This window comes from Lineus longissimus, chromosome 7 (assembly GCF_910592395.1).
Source record: "Lineus longissimus chromosome 7, tnLinLong1.2, whole genome shotgun sequence".
Taxonomy (NCBI): domain Eukaryota; kingdom Metazoa; phylum Nemertea; class Pilidiophora; order Heteronemertea; family Lineidae; genus Lineus; species Lineus longissimus.
In genome coordinates, this window is record NC_088314.1 from 16,690,737 (window position 1) to 16,708,532 (window position 17,796).

Consider the following 17,796-nt stretch of genomic DNA (forward strand, 5'->3'; position numbering starts at 1 on the left):
TGGTGATGCACAAAGTGATACAATATCTTTAGCCGTAGGCGAGATCCGTTGCGCGGATATTGACAATAGGGAGGTCAAGACGAGGGATCACGGATCCTTATATGTAAACAGATAGAAATGTACACAAAATTCGTCATCTTTCTACCGAGTTTTATCCGTATACGTATACGGATCCTTGATAAGTCGCTGTTCTCAACATCCCTAATAAGGGGAGAAAGAAGGCAGTTGTCCCCTGTCTCTCATAACCTGTAGCTCAAGTAGCAGGAGGTACAGTCCTCTCTCCAGCTGGGTGTAGCACAAGAAATGGTTGCCAGTGTTTCAGAAAGTGTTATTGGACTTTTCTCATGCCTGTATAACACTGTCTGCTAGCAACGCGCTTGTTCACAGAGTGAATACAAGAAAGAAGAAGACTTCAATATCATAAACTTCATTGTATTGACATACATAATATACATTATTTACAGACAAATTGAAAAGACTTGCAGTTTTTGGAATAAAATTACAGAACATGGCACAGTCATTTTATGATGATCTTCTAGAAAAACCGTGTTCCAAAGCTAGAATGTGTTAATCTGATCGCAAAGTTGTCAGATAGAGTTTCAGTAGAACCTCTCTATTAAGGACACCCTCGTGACTGACAAGTGCTGTTAGAGATGTATCCTGATTAGAGAGGTCAAATTGAATGGAAACGTCCACTTTGGGACTAAAACTAGAGTCCTTAATAGAGAAGACGTCCTTAACAGAGAGGTGTCCGCAAAGGGAGGTTCCACTGTAGTTATGCGAGAACAACAAACTGAAGGGAATGTCCAATGACTGGTTTCAACATGATAAATCAAGAATTATCTAGCTGAAAAAGACACCTCATGCCAAGCGGAAACAATAATTTTGCTATTATGTACTCTGGCAGGGTTCAAAATATCCCAAATCGACTCATGCAGGGTATTCAGACTTTACTGGGGATATTCAGAATTTTCGCTAGATTAAGAATTATCTAACTGACGGACACCTTATACCAAGCGGAAACAACTATTCTTGTAATTATCATGTACTCTTGCTGGGCCTGGCTAAAACATCCCGATTCAACACAGGACATTCTCGGGGAAAAAGGGCATACGAGATGAAGAAAGTGCGAAAGAGAAGTTTCCCCATACAGGTAATCACCCCCCCTTGTCTGTAGCAAAGACCCTGATGACTTGGGAGCTGTTACAGCCCGTCTTGGTTATAAGTTTACACGTTTTTTTGTTCTTGTATCACTATCATGAAAACAAAATGTAACAATAATTATCTGCATTAGTTTTACACTCAAAAGCTTTTCAAATGCTCTTTTGCCTTTCTCTGATTCCTCTCACAACGGTTGTGCCCGCCAACTTGTCCCCACAAACGCACCGCTTAGTGATGAGCAGTTCGATGAATATCTCACAGATGGCACTGCTTATCACTTGACCACCCTGGCTGAAATGTAATATTTTTTCGAAGAGCAGAAAGGGATGAAAGAGTCTACTCGGTTTCAGGCTACTAGCTCCACCTATGCAGCATTTGGAGAGACATCCAAATGCTGCTTATTAATTTTTTTAAAACTTAAAAATGATTCCAGTAAATCTTTGCGATATATCAGACGTCTGGTGCCAAAAATAGAGAAAGACTTTTAATTCCCAACATCGCTGATGGCTGATGCTAACACAGTGCCATCTAGTGAGTAATTCCCAAATCATGCTTATCGAAATCACCATCTTTTTTCCGGAGACTAGCAGATGGGTAAGATCACTCCAAAATGAGTAGGGTACAGACTTGGCTCCTTACACTTGAAATCTAAACGATAACATCAACATCAACAGCTTGTGCGTGTACAAACCCAAAAAATATGTGTAACATTAAAAGGTGGCCAATTAACATCTTTCGGTAAAGAGGGATAAGAAAATACAATTCCCAATGATGAAATCATAATCAGTAATTTTCAACAATCATTTATAAACAATCATGATGCAACAAAATATCAAACAATTTCGATCTTCCAAAGCATAATTTTGACTTCCAAGATTATAGTGTGAAATGAAACATTAATGAAACAGGACAAAATTGGTGAAAATTGGTGAAAATTGGCTATACATTCTTGGATATGAGTGAAAAAATACATGACACATAATAGGCAAGACAAGGGAGGTGACTGGTGCAAACAACCCCCTTTTGAGGAAAAGTCTTTGTATTTGACCGTGAAAATTTGGAACTCCCCTAACTTCCAAATATACCTCTAAAATGGTTATTTTTGGTCCGATTCTGAAAATTCAAAGTTCTACCCAGAGCAGAGCCAAAGATCTTTCCATTTCTCCTGTCAAATTTAGCCCTTTTTTTAAGAGTGGAAAAATGGAAATTCTCAAAGTATCGTATATGTCTCATCCCCGTGAAGTGCTCATTTGTACATCTCCTGTCGTGATACTGTGAAATTATTAGGCTTGCAAAATAAAGGGGTTTACAGTAACTTGAACGAAACACCAGCCTAATTTGTTTACGCCACAGTCATAACCCTGTTACTTGTCAGTGCTACGCCACAGAGGAGTTCTGCCAGTACCTCTTTGAATTCTCGTTTCAACCAAAACAACATATTCAAACTATAAAGTTAAGTCACCAAAAACCATTCAAAATGCAAAGAAACTAAACGCTGGAGTTAAACAACTATTTTACTACGAAAGAACACGTTTAAGTCGACAAACTTAATTGTCCATCTCGATCACCAAGAGACAAACCTTCAACCTTGGCCTTGTTGCTCGAGGTCAAGGTCACTGTTTACAAGAGGTCAAGGCTACATGTACAGTTCAACCTATGAATATTCTGCCTGCCTCACTGGATTGCAGTGGTGCCCTCTACATGGCATAGGATATGACACTGTCCAAAAGTTGATTAGCACATCTAAATCACTCCAATTCATCAGTAAACTTTGTGTATACTGCATTTCACATAGTGGAATGTCCAGACTGCCTTTCTTACAAAGCGATGGCAGCACTTGCCCTGGTGCCAATGTCATGACAGCTCGTCACTTTGCCTAATTTTGTCAAAGTTTTCTGTGGCTTCAAATTTCTCAGGGTTAAACATGATCTTATGGCAACCACGGGGAAAAGCTAACACAATATTGCAACAATATTCATACGACAGACAACTGAACAATAATATGCATATTATACTGATAGAGTCAGTTATAACAATATAACTGAGTTATAACAGTATAACTGAGTTATAACAGTATAATTCTGTTATAACGGCATAACACCAAATTATGAAAGTACAACTCAATTATAACAGTAAAACTCACTTAAAACTCAGTTTGAATGAAAATCGACAGATAACATTGCCAGTTTCTGTATAAACTCCCCATTCGTTGTTAACAAAACCAAGATATAACACACGAAAACTCTGATCCCCTGAAGTTTGTTTTAACTGGGTTTCGGCAGTACCAAAATGAGTGGGCCTTCACTGAAATATTTGAGAATACAAGTACCTATCTAGAATAAGGAATAGTAAAGCCAACTACTTAATGTTGGAATGAAAACAATCAAAGTTCGATGCATCGAGTCAGAATCGTAAAATATTAAATGCAGTGAAGTCGACAATAGTCAACAAGTCTGCCATGATAAAAACCTGACTATCAGTTTTCACCTTATGTCATAGAAACTTGATACTCCTTCAGGATTGGGTGGAAGTGGTGAGGGTGGGGGGTGGGGTGCGGACAACATACGCCTCCAGCATGTCTGCCATCATTTCTACCAGCAGGGTGACAGGGGGTATACCCCCTTGCCTGGAAGATGGGGAGTTTGTACCCCCTTTTCTGCTAACAAAATTTCGATATACTGTACTGTCTTAAAAGGAATTTTCATGATGTAATGTGTAAAATTTGGGCATGGAGCTTACTTTGGTGCAAAAAGCATTTGAGTGGGGTCATCTTACCAAGAAATATTTTTTCAGACAAAAATTGTTTTTGAAATATTATTGGTAACCCTTTTAGTTTGGAGTTCTTCAATTCAATTCTGGCAAAAGTACTGACTTCTCCCAATCTGTATTGGAAATTACCGTTACTTATAAAAGGTGCAAATGAATTCTGTATTTGCTGCAAAAGCAACCCCCATCGACACATAAGACCAAATCATTCAACAGTTCATATTTGGAGGAAATCAACAACATAGACTATTTCAGCACAGACAGAAGTAATTCACATCATTATAGCATACACATCAACTAAATAATAATTTAGTTTCAATTAAAACCAATCGACTTCCAGCTCAGCAACAAAAATGTGTGACATCAAACTGAAAGCTCAAGTTTTGTTGCACTTGCATGTAACCTGACGCTGTTCACTGTTCACGCCATGAAGAACGAACAAGTCATTTCGAAAGAGCGGGCTACCTACGATTCACGAGGTCACTTTTCACCCTCATTTCGTGTTTTCAAGTAAAAGTCAGTTGACTTGTGACAAGTGAATCATGACAAGTGACTATATGAATCCTGTATAACTCCAGCCTAAAAAGTATTTCTAATGTTAGCCATTCAGACAGTAACGGAAACCAGGTCAGAGTCATGGAATTTTTGTCACTTTTCTATAAGCAGAAAAAAATTGCAGTTTAAAACGAAAATCACCCTTTTTTAACAAGATTTAACCTGATCATTCTTCGTCACTGCCTCATGATCATGTTTTCTAAGGTTTACAAAGAGTGTGTCATGTCTTGTTTTTAATCAAAAGCCAATAACGAACATGCTCCTGATAAGTCAATCCTATGTAAACCAGGCCTGAGTCATTGTTTCATCCAATGACTGGAGGTGAAACTGAATGCTATGTAAACCATGCATCAGCCAGAGCTGCGGAAACCATGAATCATATGTAAACCAGGCGGCTCAAGTCATTGCTTCATCACGTGACCTTAAGTGAACCATGAATCTGATGTAAACCATGCCTTAGTCATTGTTTCATCACGTGACTTTACACCAACCATAAATCCTATGTAAACCAGGTCTTAGTCATTGCTTCGTCAGGTCACCCTGACTTCCAAGAATCAGCAAACAAGTTTGAAAAACACTGCATTGCCATCATCATTCTTATACAGGTTGACTGACAGGCAAGTGAAAAGTTTCAAATCTTTGTAAAACAACATATTGACAAATCAACAAACTATAAAAGCCAACCCAACAGGTGGAGACAAACTTCAGATAGAAAAGCCTTTTCACAACCTTCTTTTTCATAAAGAAGTTTTCCATTTTTCGTTTCAGCTTGGTAGATCACCTACCCCCACCCCCATAAGTTTCTCACCGATATAAATGAATGGCCAAATGAAAACTGAATCAGTAGTTTCAATACCAATAGTAATGTTCGCCATACACAAGCAAGTTTTGTTACACAGTAGCAAGTTTTGTTGCAGGGATATGTGATTTCTGTTGCATGCAAGTAGCAACAAGCGATTTTGCACTCCACACCTAACAATTTTTTCCAGGTTTGAGAGGTGCAAAAATTTCGTTGCATGATGCTGTAACGGGAGATTTTTTGCATGCAACTGTGGGCAAGTATAGTATAATACAGTAGTATAGTTTGGTAGTATAGGAATTGCACAAAAAATTGCAAGGTAAGGCAGTACAATTAAGGTCTCAGTACAATAATAACCTGTGTGTGCATTAATGCATACTGTCAGCGGTTTTCTAGACTATAGAGGCTATAATTGTACCGAGTCTATAATTGTATCACTTTTACCTTACCTGGCACAACACTTTTGCATATTTCAATGTTTGACTAACATTACAATGTTCTGCACAAACAAAATGTGCATTGACTTTACCGCAAATTCTCAGCTGCCTATTACTTGTGGATATAATTAGCACGACCAATTCCCTGCTCCAAATCTTTCGGGAAAACTAAAGAACAATGTGAGGGGACCAAAGATGCACAAAAAGATTATACAGCGGTCATTTCGTTGTTTCACAAATGAAGAAAATTGCCAAAGGAAAAATGTTCTGTATTCCATCATCGAAGTTTTTCTGCCGTGAAGTGTGTAAAAAGATCCTGGGTCACACTTGTCCAGATTGGTTGAGGGAAATGAATTTCCTTCCAACACTCCATGGCAGCGCACATGCAAGTGTATGCAATTCTGAAATTCTCTAATTTTTTTTTTCTCACAACTATCTTAGGTGCAAGAGCGCAGTAATCGGCAGTTATGACTGATTCGTGTCACAGGCAATTGGATGACAACTACAAACAAGCAATTTTTGTCACATGCAATTATCATTGCATGTCGCAGCAACAAAAATCGCTCTTTAGTTCTGCACTTTACGAGTTGAAATTGGATCCCTATTTTGCATATTTTCTACATTATTTCAAACACTAGTGTATAAAAAATTCTTGAGACAGGAAACTGAGGTCACCTCAGGCAAGTCACTTAACCTTGGCAAGGATCAGGATGCACAAGCACCCACAAATGCAGCAGCTTAGCGATTATACAAATCCACCGTGAAATACAAATTTGACATTCCATATTTTCGTACGTCCAGATCTGAATGAATCCACAATGATACCAGGCCTGTCATGTGTTCTCCATAAAACGTTTTAACAGGGCGGAAAAACAGCACATGAAAATTGACACATATCAAAAATCAGCCACCCGGAAAATTTTCACTGAATCAAATAAATCACTCACAGATATACATTTTCAAACATTTTTTTACAATTTCAACCCTGTTAAAACTACTTTAGGAGAACAAAAAGTTTCTGGAAACTGATTTTCCCGACTGAATCCACAGATTGACAATAACTTCTGAGTGGCATTCTCCATGTCTATGACATTCTTTCCGTCCTGATTCTAAGAACATTTTGACATAATCTGGAGATCTCAATCACATTTTTCGCCCGCATCATTCTACAGAATCTGATTCCGACACCTTTCACTGGATTCTATCCCATAATTTCTACGCCGTACTTTCTCCCGTGTCGCTAGCTTCTGACACAATCTCTCGTACTCGCGCATTTAGTTGCAGTTTCTTAACTTTATATTTCGTACGCAATTGTTCAATGTGTTCTTTTTCCTCACGATCAAGAATCTCGAGGAAGTTGGACAATTCTGGTATACTAAACGCCTCCCACTGGAAGAGAGAAAACACAAATATTAGGACTGACAACTTCACAAGAAACAGAATGCTTACTCTCTGTTCCAAATTTCACTCAAAGGCAGGGGGACTAAACGCAGGAACAGAGGGGCTAATTTGGCCATCTTCAGGTGACTAATACACACAGTAAGGGCCCTGGGTCATGTCAGATTCAGCACTAAATATATTCCTCGTACAAGCATGAATCATTTCGACATACTGTGAGATGTGAGAGACCCCTATTGGCGACTTTGTGTAACTTCGTCTTGGCGGCCGAGCTGCTGCCTATATTGTCCCTTTAAGGAACTGATACTGAACTGGGGGTACTGGTTGTCTCACCTAAACCAGGAGGGGTGGAGCTAAACTGCAGACAAACATTTTAGCTCCACCCAGGTGGTTTTGGTGAGACAATCAACACCAACCATGATGTATCAGTTTCTATTCCAAAATCATAAAGCAGAATAAACTTTACAGGCATATTCTTCATCAGAACACTTTTTCAAGACCATGCACTGTCCACAAAATTCATTACCCTCGAACCATTCTCACCAATGTCGTCAGAATCAAGCACATACCCAATTCCCACTAACATAAAATAACAGTGCCCAACACTGATGGGGAATGAACATGGCCTCAGTAACTAGGGAAACAAATACTTTGTTGCCACGGCAACCGAGTGACATCCTTACCATGATTTCTCCCGTCTCATTTTCTTGCAGCACAAGTTTCCACTGGCTCTCAGACTCCTCCTCCTCCCACTTCAGCCAGAGCTGCAGTGGCTTCTCACCGTCGGGCAACTTACGGATTTGAACTGAAATGAGGCAGATATACTGTGAATCGCCAAAAAATTGGTGGCGTTTCATCTCACAGGAAAACTTGATTTGTGAAAATAATATTTTCAACTTTTTGCAAATCAAGTTTTACTATGAAAATATTGGATTTCCAATAAAAAGAATATGTTCTTTTTAAACCATAAAGAAATTTCGTAGTCTGGCCAAAAAAATTTTTCTAAGAAAAATTTGTGAATCGCAAAAATAAAGGGGCACAGAATTTTATAGGTTTCCCCTTGGAGTTGTTGTTCTCCAGGGAGTATTATAATACTCCTCCAAGGCTTTTCATCTGAGGGCAAGGGGTCAGCTATTCCCCTGCTAAAATTCCATCACTTTCAAACTTCTGACATGGACATAAAGTTTTGATGCCAGAAATCAGTCTATTCTTCATCATTAACAGGAGAGATGGTTCAGAGAGAGATTTTCAGAAACTGAAATACATCATCCAATTTTGGGAACATTCCTGAATTTCAAAATGGCCAGACTGATATAGTTAGTGTTTATTTTATTGGAAACTTACGTTTGTTATTGTCGCCAATAAAATGATGGTAGAGGGCAAACTTGTGTGGATTGTCTGTGATATGGAACTTGTGTAGGAGTAAAGATATCACTTCTCGCGTCGTTGTATCACTGAAATCATAACAGATATCAAAGCAGGGCTTTCGAACTATCAGTGGCCTGTTGGGGTGCCAAGGTGAACCAAGGGGTACCAAAAAACTGCCAGACTGTCCCAGTGGGCGCCAGGGGTGCCGATGCCGACCTTAGCAGCCAGGTCCCCCCCCAAAAAACAGTTTATTTGCAAAGGCTGTATCAGTGACTGGCATAACCACCGAGGTTTGACATAGTCTACACGCTTACCTGGTAATATGTAAAGCTTTGACTGTGTCTCTGGGTAAATAGAAAGACGTCGTCTGGGTGTGATCGTCCTCTATGTCTTCATGCGTGAGCACATCGTAAATAGACGGTGGCCGTACGCCTATCGACATGTTGATTGGACGAGTTAGGTTCATGTTTACCCGAATGAAACCTTGGAATGTTAGGCCATCTTCTCTCTGAAAGTACAGTGGAACCTCCCTTAGCGGACACCTCTCTATTAAGGACAACCTCTCTATTAAGAACAACCTCTCTATTAAGGACACTAGTTTTGGTCCCAAATTGGTAGTTTCTATTCCATTTGACCTCTCTAATCAAGACACCTCTTTAATTAAGGACAGGACTTGCCAGTCCCGAAGGTCTCCTTAATGGAGAAGTTCTACTGTATACAGCAAATCAACATTTCATAAATCACAAATCAGATTTCGAGAGTGAATGAAAAATGCCACCCACAGGCACAATCCAAATTTACATACGGTGCAAAAATGAAAATCTGATTGACATTGTAAGAGATACAGGGTTGACAAAATCATTAAATTTTCTAAAGGGTTTTGTATCAGGAATTCATGTTTGAAAATTTCATCCCGAAAGGGTTTAAACAAACTGAGAAAGAATTCTGAGAGTAGAAATGAGGAGAAGAATTTGACGCGGTGATGGAGTCTCGTAACATCCGAAACTGGTGTGATGTTGCCGACGATCACCACCAGCTCCTTAACTAAAACACCGACCTGCCCCTGGTTAGCCTCATTAGAAACTTGAAGATATTGGATGAGAAACAATTGACAAGAAACGAACTGGTAAATTACGGTGCCTTGAAAAGATTCCCATAATCAAATCATAAGCACCAAAATGATTTTTTTAAAGAAAGCATAGCAAGTAATCAAACTAATTTGACAATATTCTGATTGCAGCAAATGATATCGATGCCCACGACCCAGCCTGTTCATCATATATATATTTAAAGGGTTACACCATTCTTTGTCACTGGTTGCACCGGAAAATAGAATGCATTACACAATGCCATTGTTTTGCAATTAGCTGAATTTTGGTATTTAAAGTATTACATATCTTTATCTAACAACAGTATTGTTGAAATTCACACTCGGCACGTATTCACACAATTTGGAATTTTCAAATTCAATTACAAATTTGTAACGATTGGTGCAGGCCTTTAATGTTAGCGAATCCAAAGCAATATTGAGGAAAACTGACTAATTGTTTCATTAATCTGGCTTCCGATCGACTGTCGCTCACGAGTCTAATGAATATTGATATTGACCCTGGCAGCAGAGCAGCGTAATATAATAGCTCAGGCCAGACGATGTGGCCAGCCTCCAGCCCCGTGGGGCCCCAGTTCCTTAGAATAGAAATATCCAATCTGCAAATTGCTCGAATTCCATGATCATGTGATGACGGAGACATTGATTATGGCAGGATTTCAAGGTCTTAAGAGTTTTCATGATGACAGGGGAGTGAGATGGTAAAAAGGGAGCTCCCCAGGCCTGATCTGGGGGGGGGGGGACTCGACCACACTGGTATGTACAGACCTGTCCCGGATTTGGCCGGCATGTCTAGCTGATTTGAGTCATCGTGGCAGGCCCACGTGGATCTTCAAAAGCCCCCATTCATATTGAAGTGTACCAGGCCTACCGCGAACCGCATGCACCAAAACTGCCTCACAACACCGACGAAAATCATTATCATAGATCAGCTTCAGTGTGATACTACCAGTGGCGGTGCATGGTGGCAAGCAGGGGTATTATCCTCCAGGCCAGGTAAAGCCCACGCCAAAGCTGTCCCCTTTAATACAAAATGCTCTCACCCCATCGATCAGAAATTTGTTGTCAGAGCCCAGATTATAAAATACTCCTGTCTTAAATGAACATCAAATGAAGGCAAAGGAAAATACAGAAATGTTCGAAAAGTGAAAAAGTTGTTCCGTTTCCAGTTTTTGATAATGAGTGGTTTTAGTTATATACAGGGTGGTCCAAAATCAAGATTGTAAACATCAAGTTTTTAGTAGTTTCCAGTTTCAGTAGTTGCAACGAACACTTGTTTGAAATTTTTTGCTCATTTTAATTCATTGATCAGCAATGATCTAGAATTAAAAAATTATTTCGGTAAACGGAACCAAAACTTGTGAACCACGTTAGTAATTATCTCTGCACAACTTTCTACACGAAGATTCCCTGTCCACTGTATGTTGGCCCAAGGGTACTGCAAAAAAGCTCAGGGTTTTTTTCTGCACCACACTGTATATACAATGTATCTGAAAGAGTTGCCAACCTACCGGTTTAAGCAGAAGTTGTCCCTGAATAGAACACGAACAGTAAATTACTCAAGTTAGCATCCTCATTTTGAACCTGACACCCAAACACAGCCACCCCTCACTGTGGCCCATTGACTTAGAGCCATAATGAATATTGATTGACTTATCACGTCCAACGCTATCCTATTGATATTACGGCCTTGGTATCCGACAATCGATGGACTATCTTCCTGCAGCAACAGCGTCCCGATAGCGTAATGTAGAATATAGACGTGTGCAATAAAGTATGAGGGAGTGTGACCTTTTTAGCATGAAACAGACCGTGAGCATTCGATATTGTATTATTCCATATAAGCATGTACATGAATGTATTGGTAAGTGCGGCTCAGTTAGGATGAACTGGAACCCAAATCACACATAATGTAATGGTTTCATTAGGAATGTGACAGCGCCGGCCGCAGGAAGGGATTGGAACGATTTGATCAATTAATTGATTTACTTTTATCGCGTAAATGCGTGGTAAGAGAGATATTTTTATTAGTAGAGAGAAACCTAAGTGATTAGGAAGCATTTATTTACTCTGTTTTTAAATCTCAGCCAAGGGCCCAAAACATTGAGGATGAAGAATAATTGAAAGGCCCACAGTGCACCCCATGGTCAAAGACTTGTCTGGAGATCCTGGGTATGTATGTTTTGCTTACCATTTCCATAAGAAGTCCATGATTTGTATTCTTGGAATTGAATTCCTCTATCCGGCGTCGAATGTCTTCCTTGGGAAGCGACGAGTAGTCTGGTCGGTCATTTGGCTCATAACCAGACTCGAATTCACCAGATTCCTGCAAGTAGAAGAAATGAAAATTATGAAGACTTTGGTGAGAAATTATGAATACTCAGGGAAAAAATCATGAATACTCTCGTAAGAAATTATGAATACCCAGGTAAGAAATTATGAATACCCAGGTAAGAAATTATGAATACCCAGGTAAGAAATTATAAATACCCAGGTAAGAAATTATGAATACACAGGTAAGATATTATGAATACCCAGGTAAAGAAATTATGAAATACCCAGGTAAGAAATTATGAATACACAGGTAAGATATTATGAATACTCAGGTCAAAAGTTATGAATACTCAGGTCAAAAGTTATGAATACTCAGGTCAAAAGTTATGAATACTCAGGTCAAAAGTTATGAATACTCAGGTCAAAAGTTATGAATACTCAGGTCAAAAGTTATGAATACTCAGGTCAAAAGTTATGAATACTCAGGTCAAAAGTTATGAATACTCAGGTCAAAAGTTATGAATACTCAGGTCAAAAGTTATGAATACACAGGTCTGATATCATGAATACTCGGGGGGTGGTGGAAATTTTGAATACTCCGGCAAGAAGTTATGAATACTGAGGTAAGAAATTGTGAATACTCCAGTAAGCAGTTCTGTTGTTCAAATGTGCTTTATCATGACACATGTCTGAGCTGAGATGTAATCAGCACCCGAACGAGATTTCATATTTCGCCATTTTGCCATCTCTGCAAGACCACAGTCTAATAAAGGGTTAAACAAGGTATCTGAAATCACACCATTACAATTGGGACAAGTGACCGTTTATATTGATTGACTTTCTGGATAGCTGCGCCTCATGCCGTCACCTTCGGACATGTAACTTAAATCAATGTCGCAATAGAATCCTAAGGAATTCATCGACTCGACCATCAACAAAACTCCCCTGATACAGTACGGAAATCCCATTGCGAGAATTGAATATATTTCCATGGAAACATTAGGTGTTGCCATGGCGATGTAAGTAAGGTGACTACATTACAATTGGACAAGTTAATGATGACGGATCTGATGCAAAAGACAGTCGGAATCACACACTTCGATGAGTTCGGATAGGGCCCGCTGCCTCATCTTCATGTCCCATTAACTTTGTAGCATGCCTTGATTGACAGTTCGTCCGATGGCCATGTATCCCACAAGCACTTGTTGCTCGATGATATGCTACTTATTACAATGATTACCAGTCAAGATTTAATGACAGGGAGTCAAGCTCATGGACCCCTCATTCAATAGCGTAAAGATGATTAGTTATCTGTTATTCATGTCCCATTGACTTTTGCAGCGTAACTGACAGTCGTCGAAAGAAAATGTTTTCTTCCTTGCTGCTCAAAGATGGATGAATCACTAAATCTCCTTTTTTTTCTTCAGGCAGTCGCTCTGCACTTGGAGGTGTTATTCTCTGGAGAATACACCATGTCCAAGGCAGGATGAGCGTTTCAACTTGCCATTATGGTAAGGCACCAATTGGGTTTATTGGCCTTGTGACTCCATCTTTGGCCAGAGGTAGAGCTCAAGCCCTAGTTCAAGAAGGTTTCTCACTTGGTGGGGTCTTTTGCCTGCCCTGGCAATGACAACAGATAGAGGAACCCTGGTTTTACGTCTCATTCAAAGGACTGCGAAAAGAGCCAGGAATTTTGAGTTCCTTGAAAAGCCACGCAGGTTCATCCAGAAAACAATCCTGGGGTCTCCCCCCAACTCTACAGCATGGTAGTCAGCAGTATCAACCACTTGGCTCTGAGGCTGCACTCAATCACCTGTCCCTGGTTATCAGCAGAGATTGATTTAGGAGCGATCCTTGTCCAGCTCTGAGATATTTGCTATCAGTTTTTTATCTCCCATTGACTTCTGTGATCACTACCGACAGCTTTTCCAATGATGATCTGCATCTAGCTTGTTGAGGGAAGATCAGCCACTCTGGGAGCCTGCCCAATCTCATTTAGTCAATCAGATTGAAAATTATCCATACAAGTCACCCTCTCCATCACATTTGTATGAGCTCGGAGATACTTGCTATCTGTTTTTCATGATCCATTGACTTATGTAGTGAACACAGTTGACAGTTTTTCCTCTGATGATCAGCAGTGAGCTTGTTAAAGGACTATCAGCCACTACAGAAGACTGCCCAATCTCGTTTTGTCACTCAGATGGACCCTGCCTGTTACAAATAGGGTTCACATTCGGCCGTAATGTCAGCATTGCTGTGGGGAACCACCAGTTAACAGAGATAAGGTTTACCACATCAGCTCTGTCTCACAGTTGCCATTTTTTTTATAGAAGGTCATCAACACCGATTACGTGACCATGAAATATACCTCTCAGCCTCTCCGGGTAACACAAGGAGTTACTCATACAGTGCCACAGTTGATCTTTTTTACGACCAGTACCCATTTATACTCCTTGGTTGACAGAACCAACACAAGGTTAAACGTCTTGCTTAAGGACACTGAATCAATTGGTGGTCCTACTAGGTGTCGAACACATGACCTTTGGGTTATGAGCTCCGCAACCATGACTCCAAGGATTCCCTTGGTGTTCCTAAACTAAACTTCACAGAGTTGGGCTTCACATTTTAGAATAGTTTCTTCCTCTTCTTCCCCTGCCAATATTCATTCCATACTTCTGTTCGCCAACCAATTTGCCACACCATGAAAAGTTCAATCAAGAATAGCCAATGTATCCACCCTATTGGCAACTTGCCCTAATCAACGCTATTGGCTGGCTGTACACATGTTCTATTAGCTTTCATCGGCCCCACGGTGCACGTTCTCAACAGAATACGGAGATTATGACCAGCTTTGAATTTCTGAAATGTCTGGTGTTGGAGGAATGTCAAGCTTAGCTACTAGTACTAATATGGTCTTCCTCGACTGGATGGTATGGTTTGGCTCCCGACTTAGACACTGAAATTCGTATCCAAGACATCATGTAGACCAGGAAATATTCCCGTGCCTTTTATTTGCGTTAACAGATACTCACGAAAATATGTGGCTGTGGGAAAAAAAATCTATTTGAAATTACTGACACGGGGTAATCAGCATGCTACATCATAAGGACACAAAAGTTGCAATTTCACATAACAGTGAAATAAAACGACTGCAAATATTTCCGAGTTTAAAGTAACGGGGCAGCATAATCAAGTGGTTTGGCATCTTTGCCTCGATTACCGAAAGGACATGACACATAGGTTTTGACCGTGGGTACATAGGTCACTGTTCATTAACATGACCTCACTGACACATTGGCCTACAGGTAACATGACGTCACTGACGCTGGCACATTGGTCTGTAGTTATGATGACACTGACAGCTAGGTCTGCAGGATACATGATGTCATTGACACACTAGCTGGCAGGTAACATTATGCCATTACCAGAGTCGTCTCCCTATCAGTGATGTTACCGCTACACTGGTCTGCAGGTGACATGATGCTATTGCCACACTCGTCTGCAGACCGTATTAAACATGATCACACACATTGTTCTGCAGGTAACATGATGTCATTGCCACATGTGTCTGCAGGTAACAATGATGTCACTGACACACTGGCCGGACAATATTCTGCACTGACCATCCCATTACATGATACCACTGCCACACTGGCCCCATCACCATCTCCCAAACACTCCAGGATTCAATTAGGGGTGAAAATATGGTTCATTACATCTCCTATTTATGGTGACCACGTCTCGAGATAATTTCTGGATGATGAAACTCGAGATAACCTTTAGCCCAACTGGTCGAGGATGGAATTTCTATCAGATATCAGTGATGGTGGATTGCAACTGACAATCATGGTTGGCAATACTATTTTGATTAACCAGCGCTCCAGAAATTCGAAATCCGTGCTGTGTTCAAAATTCATTATTCATCCGAGTTAATGCACTGACCAAAGGTAAGCTTAATCTGGAAATTTAAGAAAAATTTGGCTGAATTTCGGCCACTTGGGTGCAAATCAAAGGTGACAAGCTTAGAAAGCACAGACCAACCTGTACAGGGTGGCCCAAAAAATACAGATAAGATTTTGTAAAGCCTGATGGATTCTAAGCGAAAAGAATAATTGAACTGGAGCAATCTGTAAAATAACTTCCTCCACAAAGTCAGCTCTCGATATAAAAATACATAACCATCAGATATCTGTCTCCTTTTCTTCCAGAACAATTATCCAACCACCTGCACTGGTTAGGGCCTGTGAGTGGTGGAAGGACGGTAGCCTTTTTTTGGGCCAACCTGTACGTAATCAAGCTACTCACAAGTTTCGTACTCCTACTTTCATCGCGGTGTCTAATACTGATACAGTTCTTATCCAGAACATTGCTGAATGCACTTCCCATTACATCCCTCACAAATCGGACCATTTCGAAGATGGCGTTTCAGAGCAAAACCCGTTAAAGGTCTACGTCATTCGTGATAACTGTATTTTCTTGTGGTTCAGGTAATTAGAAATAAACACTGCCGTAGCGCAGATATCATGCACACAAAATTTACTGAATCTTGCCTTTTATGGTATTTGTTGATGTATATCAATCAATACAACAGCATTGTTGAAATTCATATTCTGCTCGTACATTGTATTTACACATTAGAAATTTTCAAATTCAAGTTAAATTTCCAATTTTCGGAAAGAACCTAGGCCTTTAAAAGCCCAAAGAGAATCGACGTCACAAAATCAACACCAACGCAAGATTAACTCTCTCAGTCCTGTTCCAAATGATGGCAGATATTCCATGTCCTTGATCAGAATTTTATAACAGATTCACCCAAGCAATTACACATCTGTGACCCGCTCTACCAAAACTAGGCGCTTGTTGCATCTGAACTTGACAGGTTGATACGGACTTGTTGTTCATTTCCCTATTGTAGACCTTTTGTGAAATGTGACCAAATCAGTGTGTAATAGATTTCACAAAAGGTCTACAATAGGGAAATGAACAACAAGTCCGTATCAACCTGTCGAGTTCAGATGCGACAAGCGCCTAGTTTTGGTAGAGCGAGTCACATCTTGAAAACGTTCCATCGTGAAAAATTGACCAGACCCAACCCAATGCTAAAGGTTTCCTATGACTCGAAACCTCCGACCACTACACACAACACCTACTGATGTGCTGACAAACCACAGCACACCAGACACTCAGCTTGCTCATGTTATCGTATTCTGAATATAAATGAGAGAGTTACACAAGAAACTTGTCAATCGGCCAAGGTGGACATGAAAATTGATCAATATCCTCTCATTTGTATCTTGAAAAACAGATTACCACAATTTGGTATCTTCTAATATGCCATAATGTTCCTAAGGTGTCTCAAGAGCTGCAAAGTGCCTGTTACCTCATAGCAGGCCTTGGATTTTTTCTACACTTGCAGAAATCCCTCCCCAAATTTGTTCTTGGACATGCCAAGAGCTGCTGACAGTCAGGAAGTCATCACCCAATCATCAGAGTCCATAATTCTGATGTGTACCATCTCCTACTACTCACACCCATTACAGTGCAGACAGCCAGCAAAAGTTCATCTCAACTAAAGATGCTATCAATTCCACATATATGTAAATTATGCCATTTTGCCGCCTATCAGTGTTCTCCACAGGGTTTTCTCAAGGTAGGGTGATACTCTTGATGTTAAAGAAGTCTTCCCATTGTGCAACACAAGGTAGCCCACCCTTTACGAAATTGTTAAGCAAGGTAGGTTGGTTCTTTTAAGGAAGGTGGCAGGTTGCCAAAGTAGGGTGGAACGCCCAAGCAAGAGGCCTTGTGAAGAACACTGGCTACTGCTGACACTGTGTCTACCTCAAGTTCAGTTCAATTTATCATACAGATTGGCGGTAAATTTTGGGTCAATTGCTGACACGGAGGCATCTTCATAAGATGATAACACC

The 17,796-nt window shown here is 40.2% G+C and overlaps 1 protein-coding gene across 6 annotated transcripts in view; it reads right to left on the reverse strand.

Moving 5' to 3' along the window:
• Positions 1 to 416: 416 nt before the first annotated feature.
• The window catches only part of LOC135490608 (ras association domain-containing protein 1-like), a 63,358-nt gene continuing 45,978 nt past the window's right edge, over positions 417 to 17,796 (reverse strand). For 5 of the 6 annotated variants that reach the window (XM_064775852.1, XM_064775851.1, XM_064775853.1 and 2 more), the window contains 6 exons: positions 11,784 to 11,918; positions 11,104 to 11,124; positions 8,799 to 8,992; positions 8,461 to 8,570; positions 7,800 to 7,921; positions 417 to 7,107 (listed from right to left, as the gene is read on the reverse strand). In XM_064775852.1, the coding sequence (XP_064631922.1) occupies positions 6,934 to 7,107; positions 7,800 to 7,921; positions 8,461 to 8,570; positions 8,799 to 8,992; positions 11,104 to 11,124; positions 11,784 to 11,918 (756 nt within the window). In that variant the 3' untranslated portion in view covers positions 417 to 6,933. The remainder of the gene's footprint in view (positions 7,108 to 7,799; positions 7,922 to 8,460; positions 8,571 to 8,798; positions 8,993 to 11,103; positions 11,125 to 11,783; positions 11,919 to 17,796) is intronic. The other variant, XM_064775847.1, reaches the window with a different exon arrangement.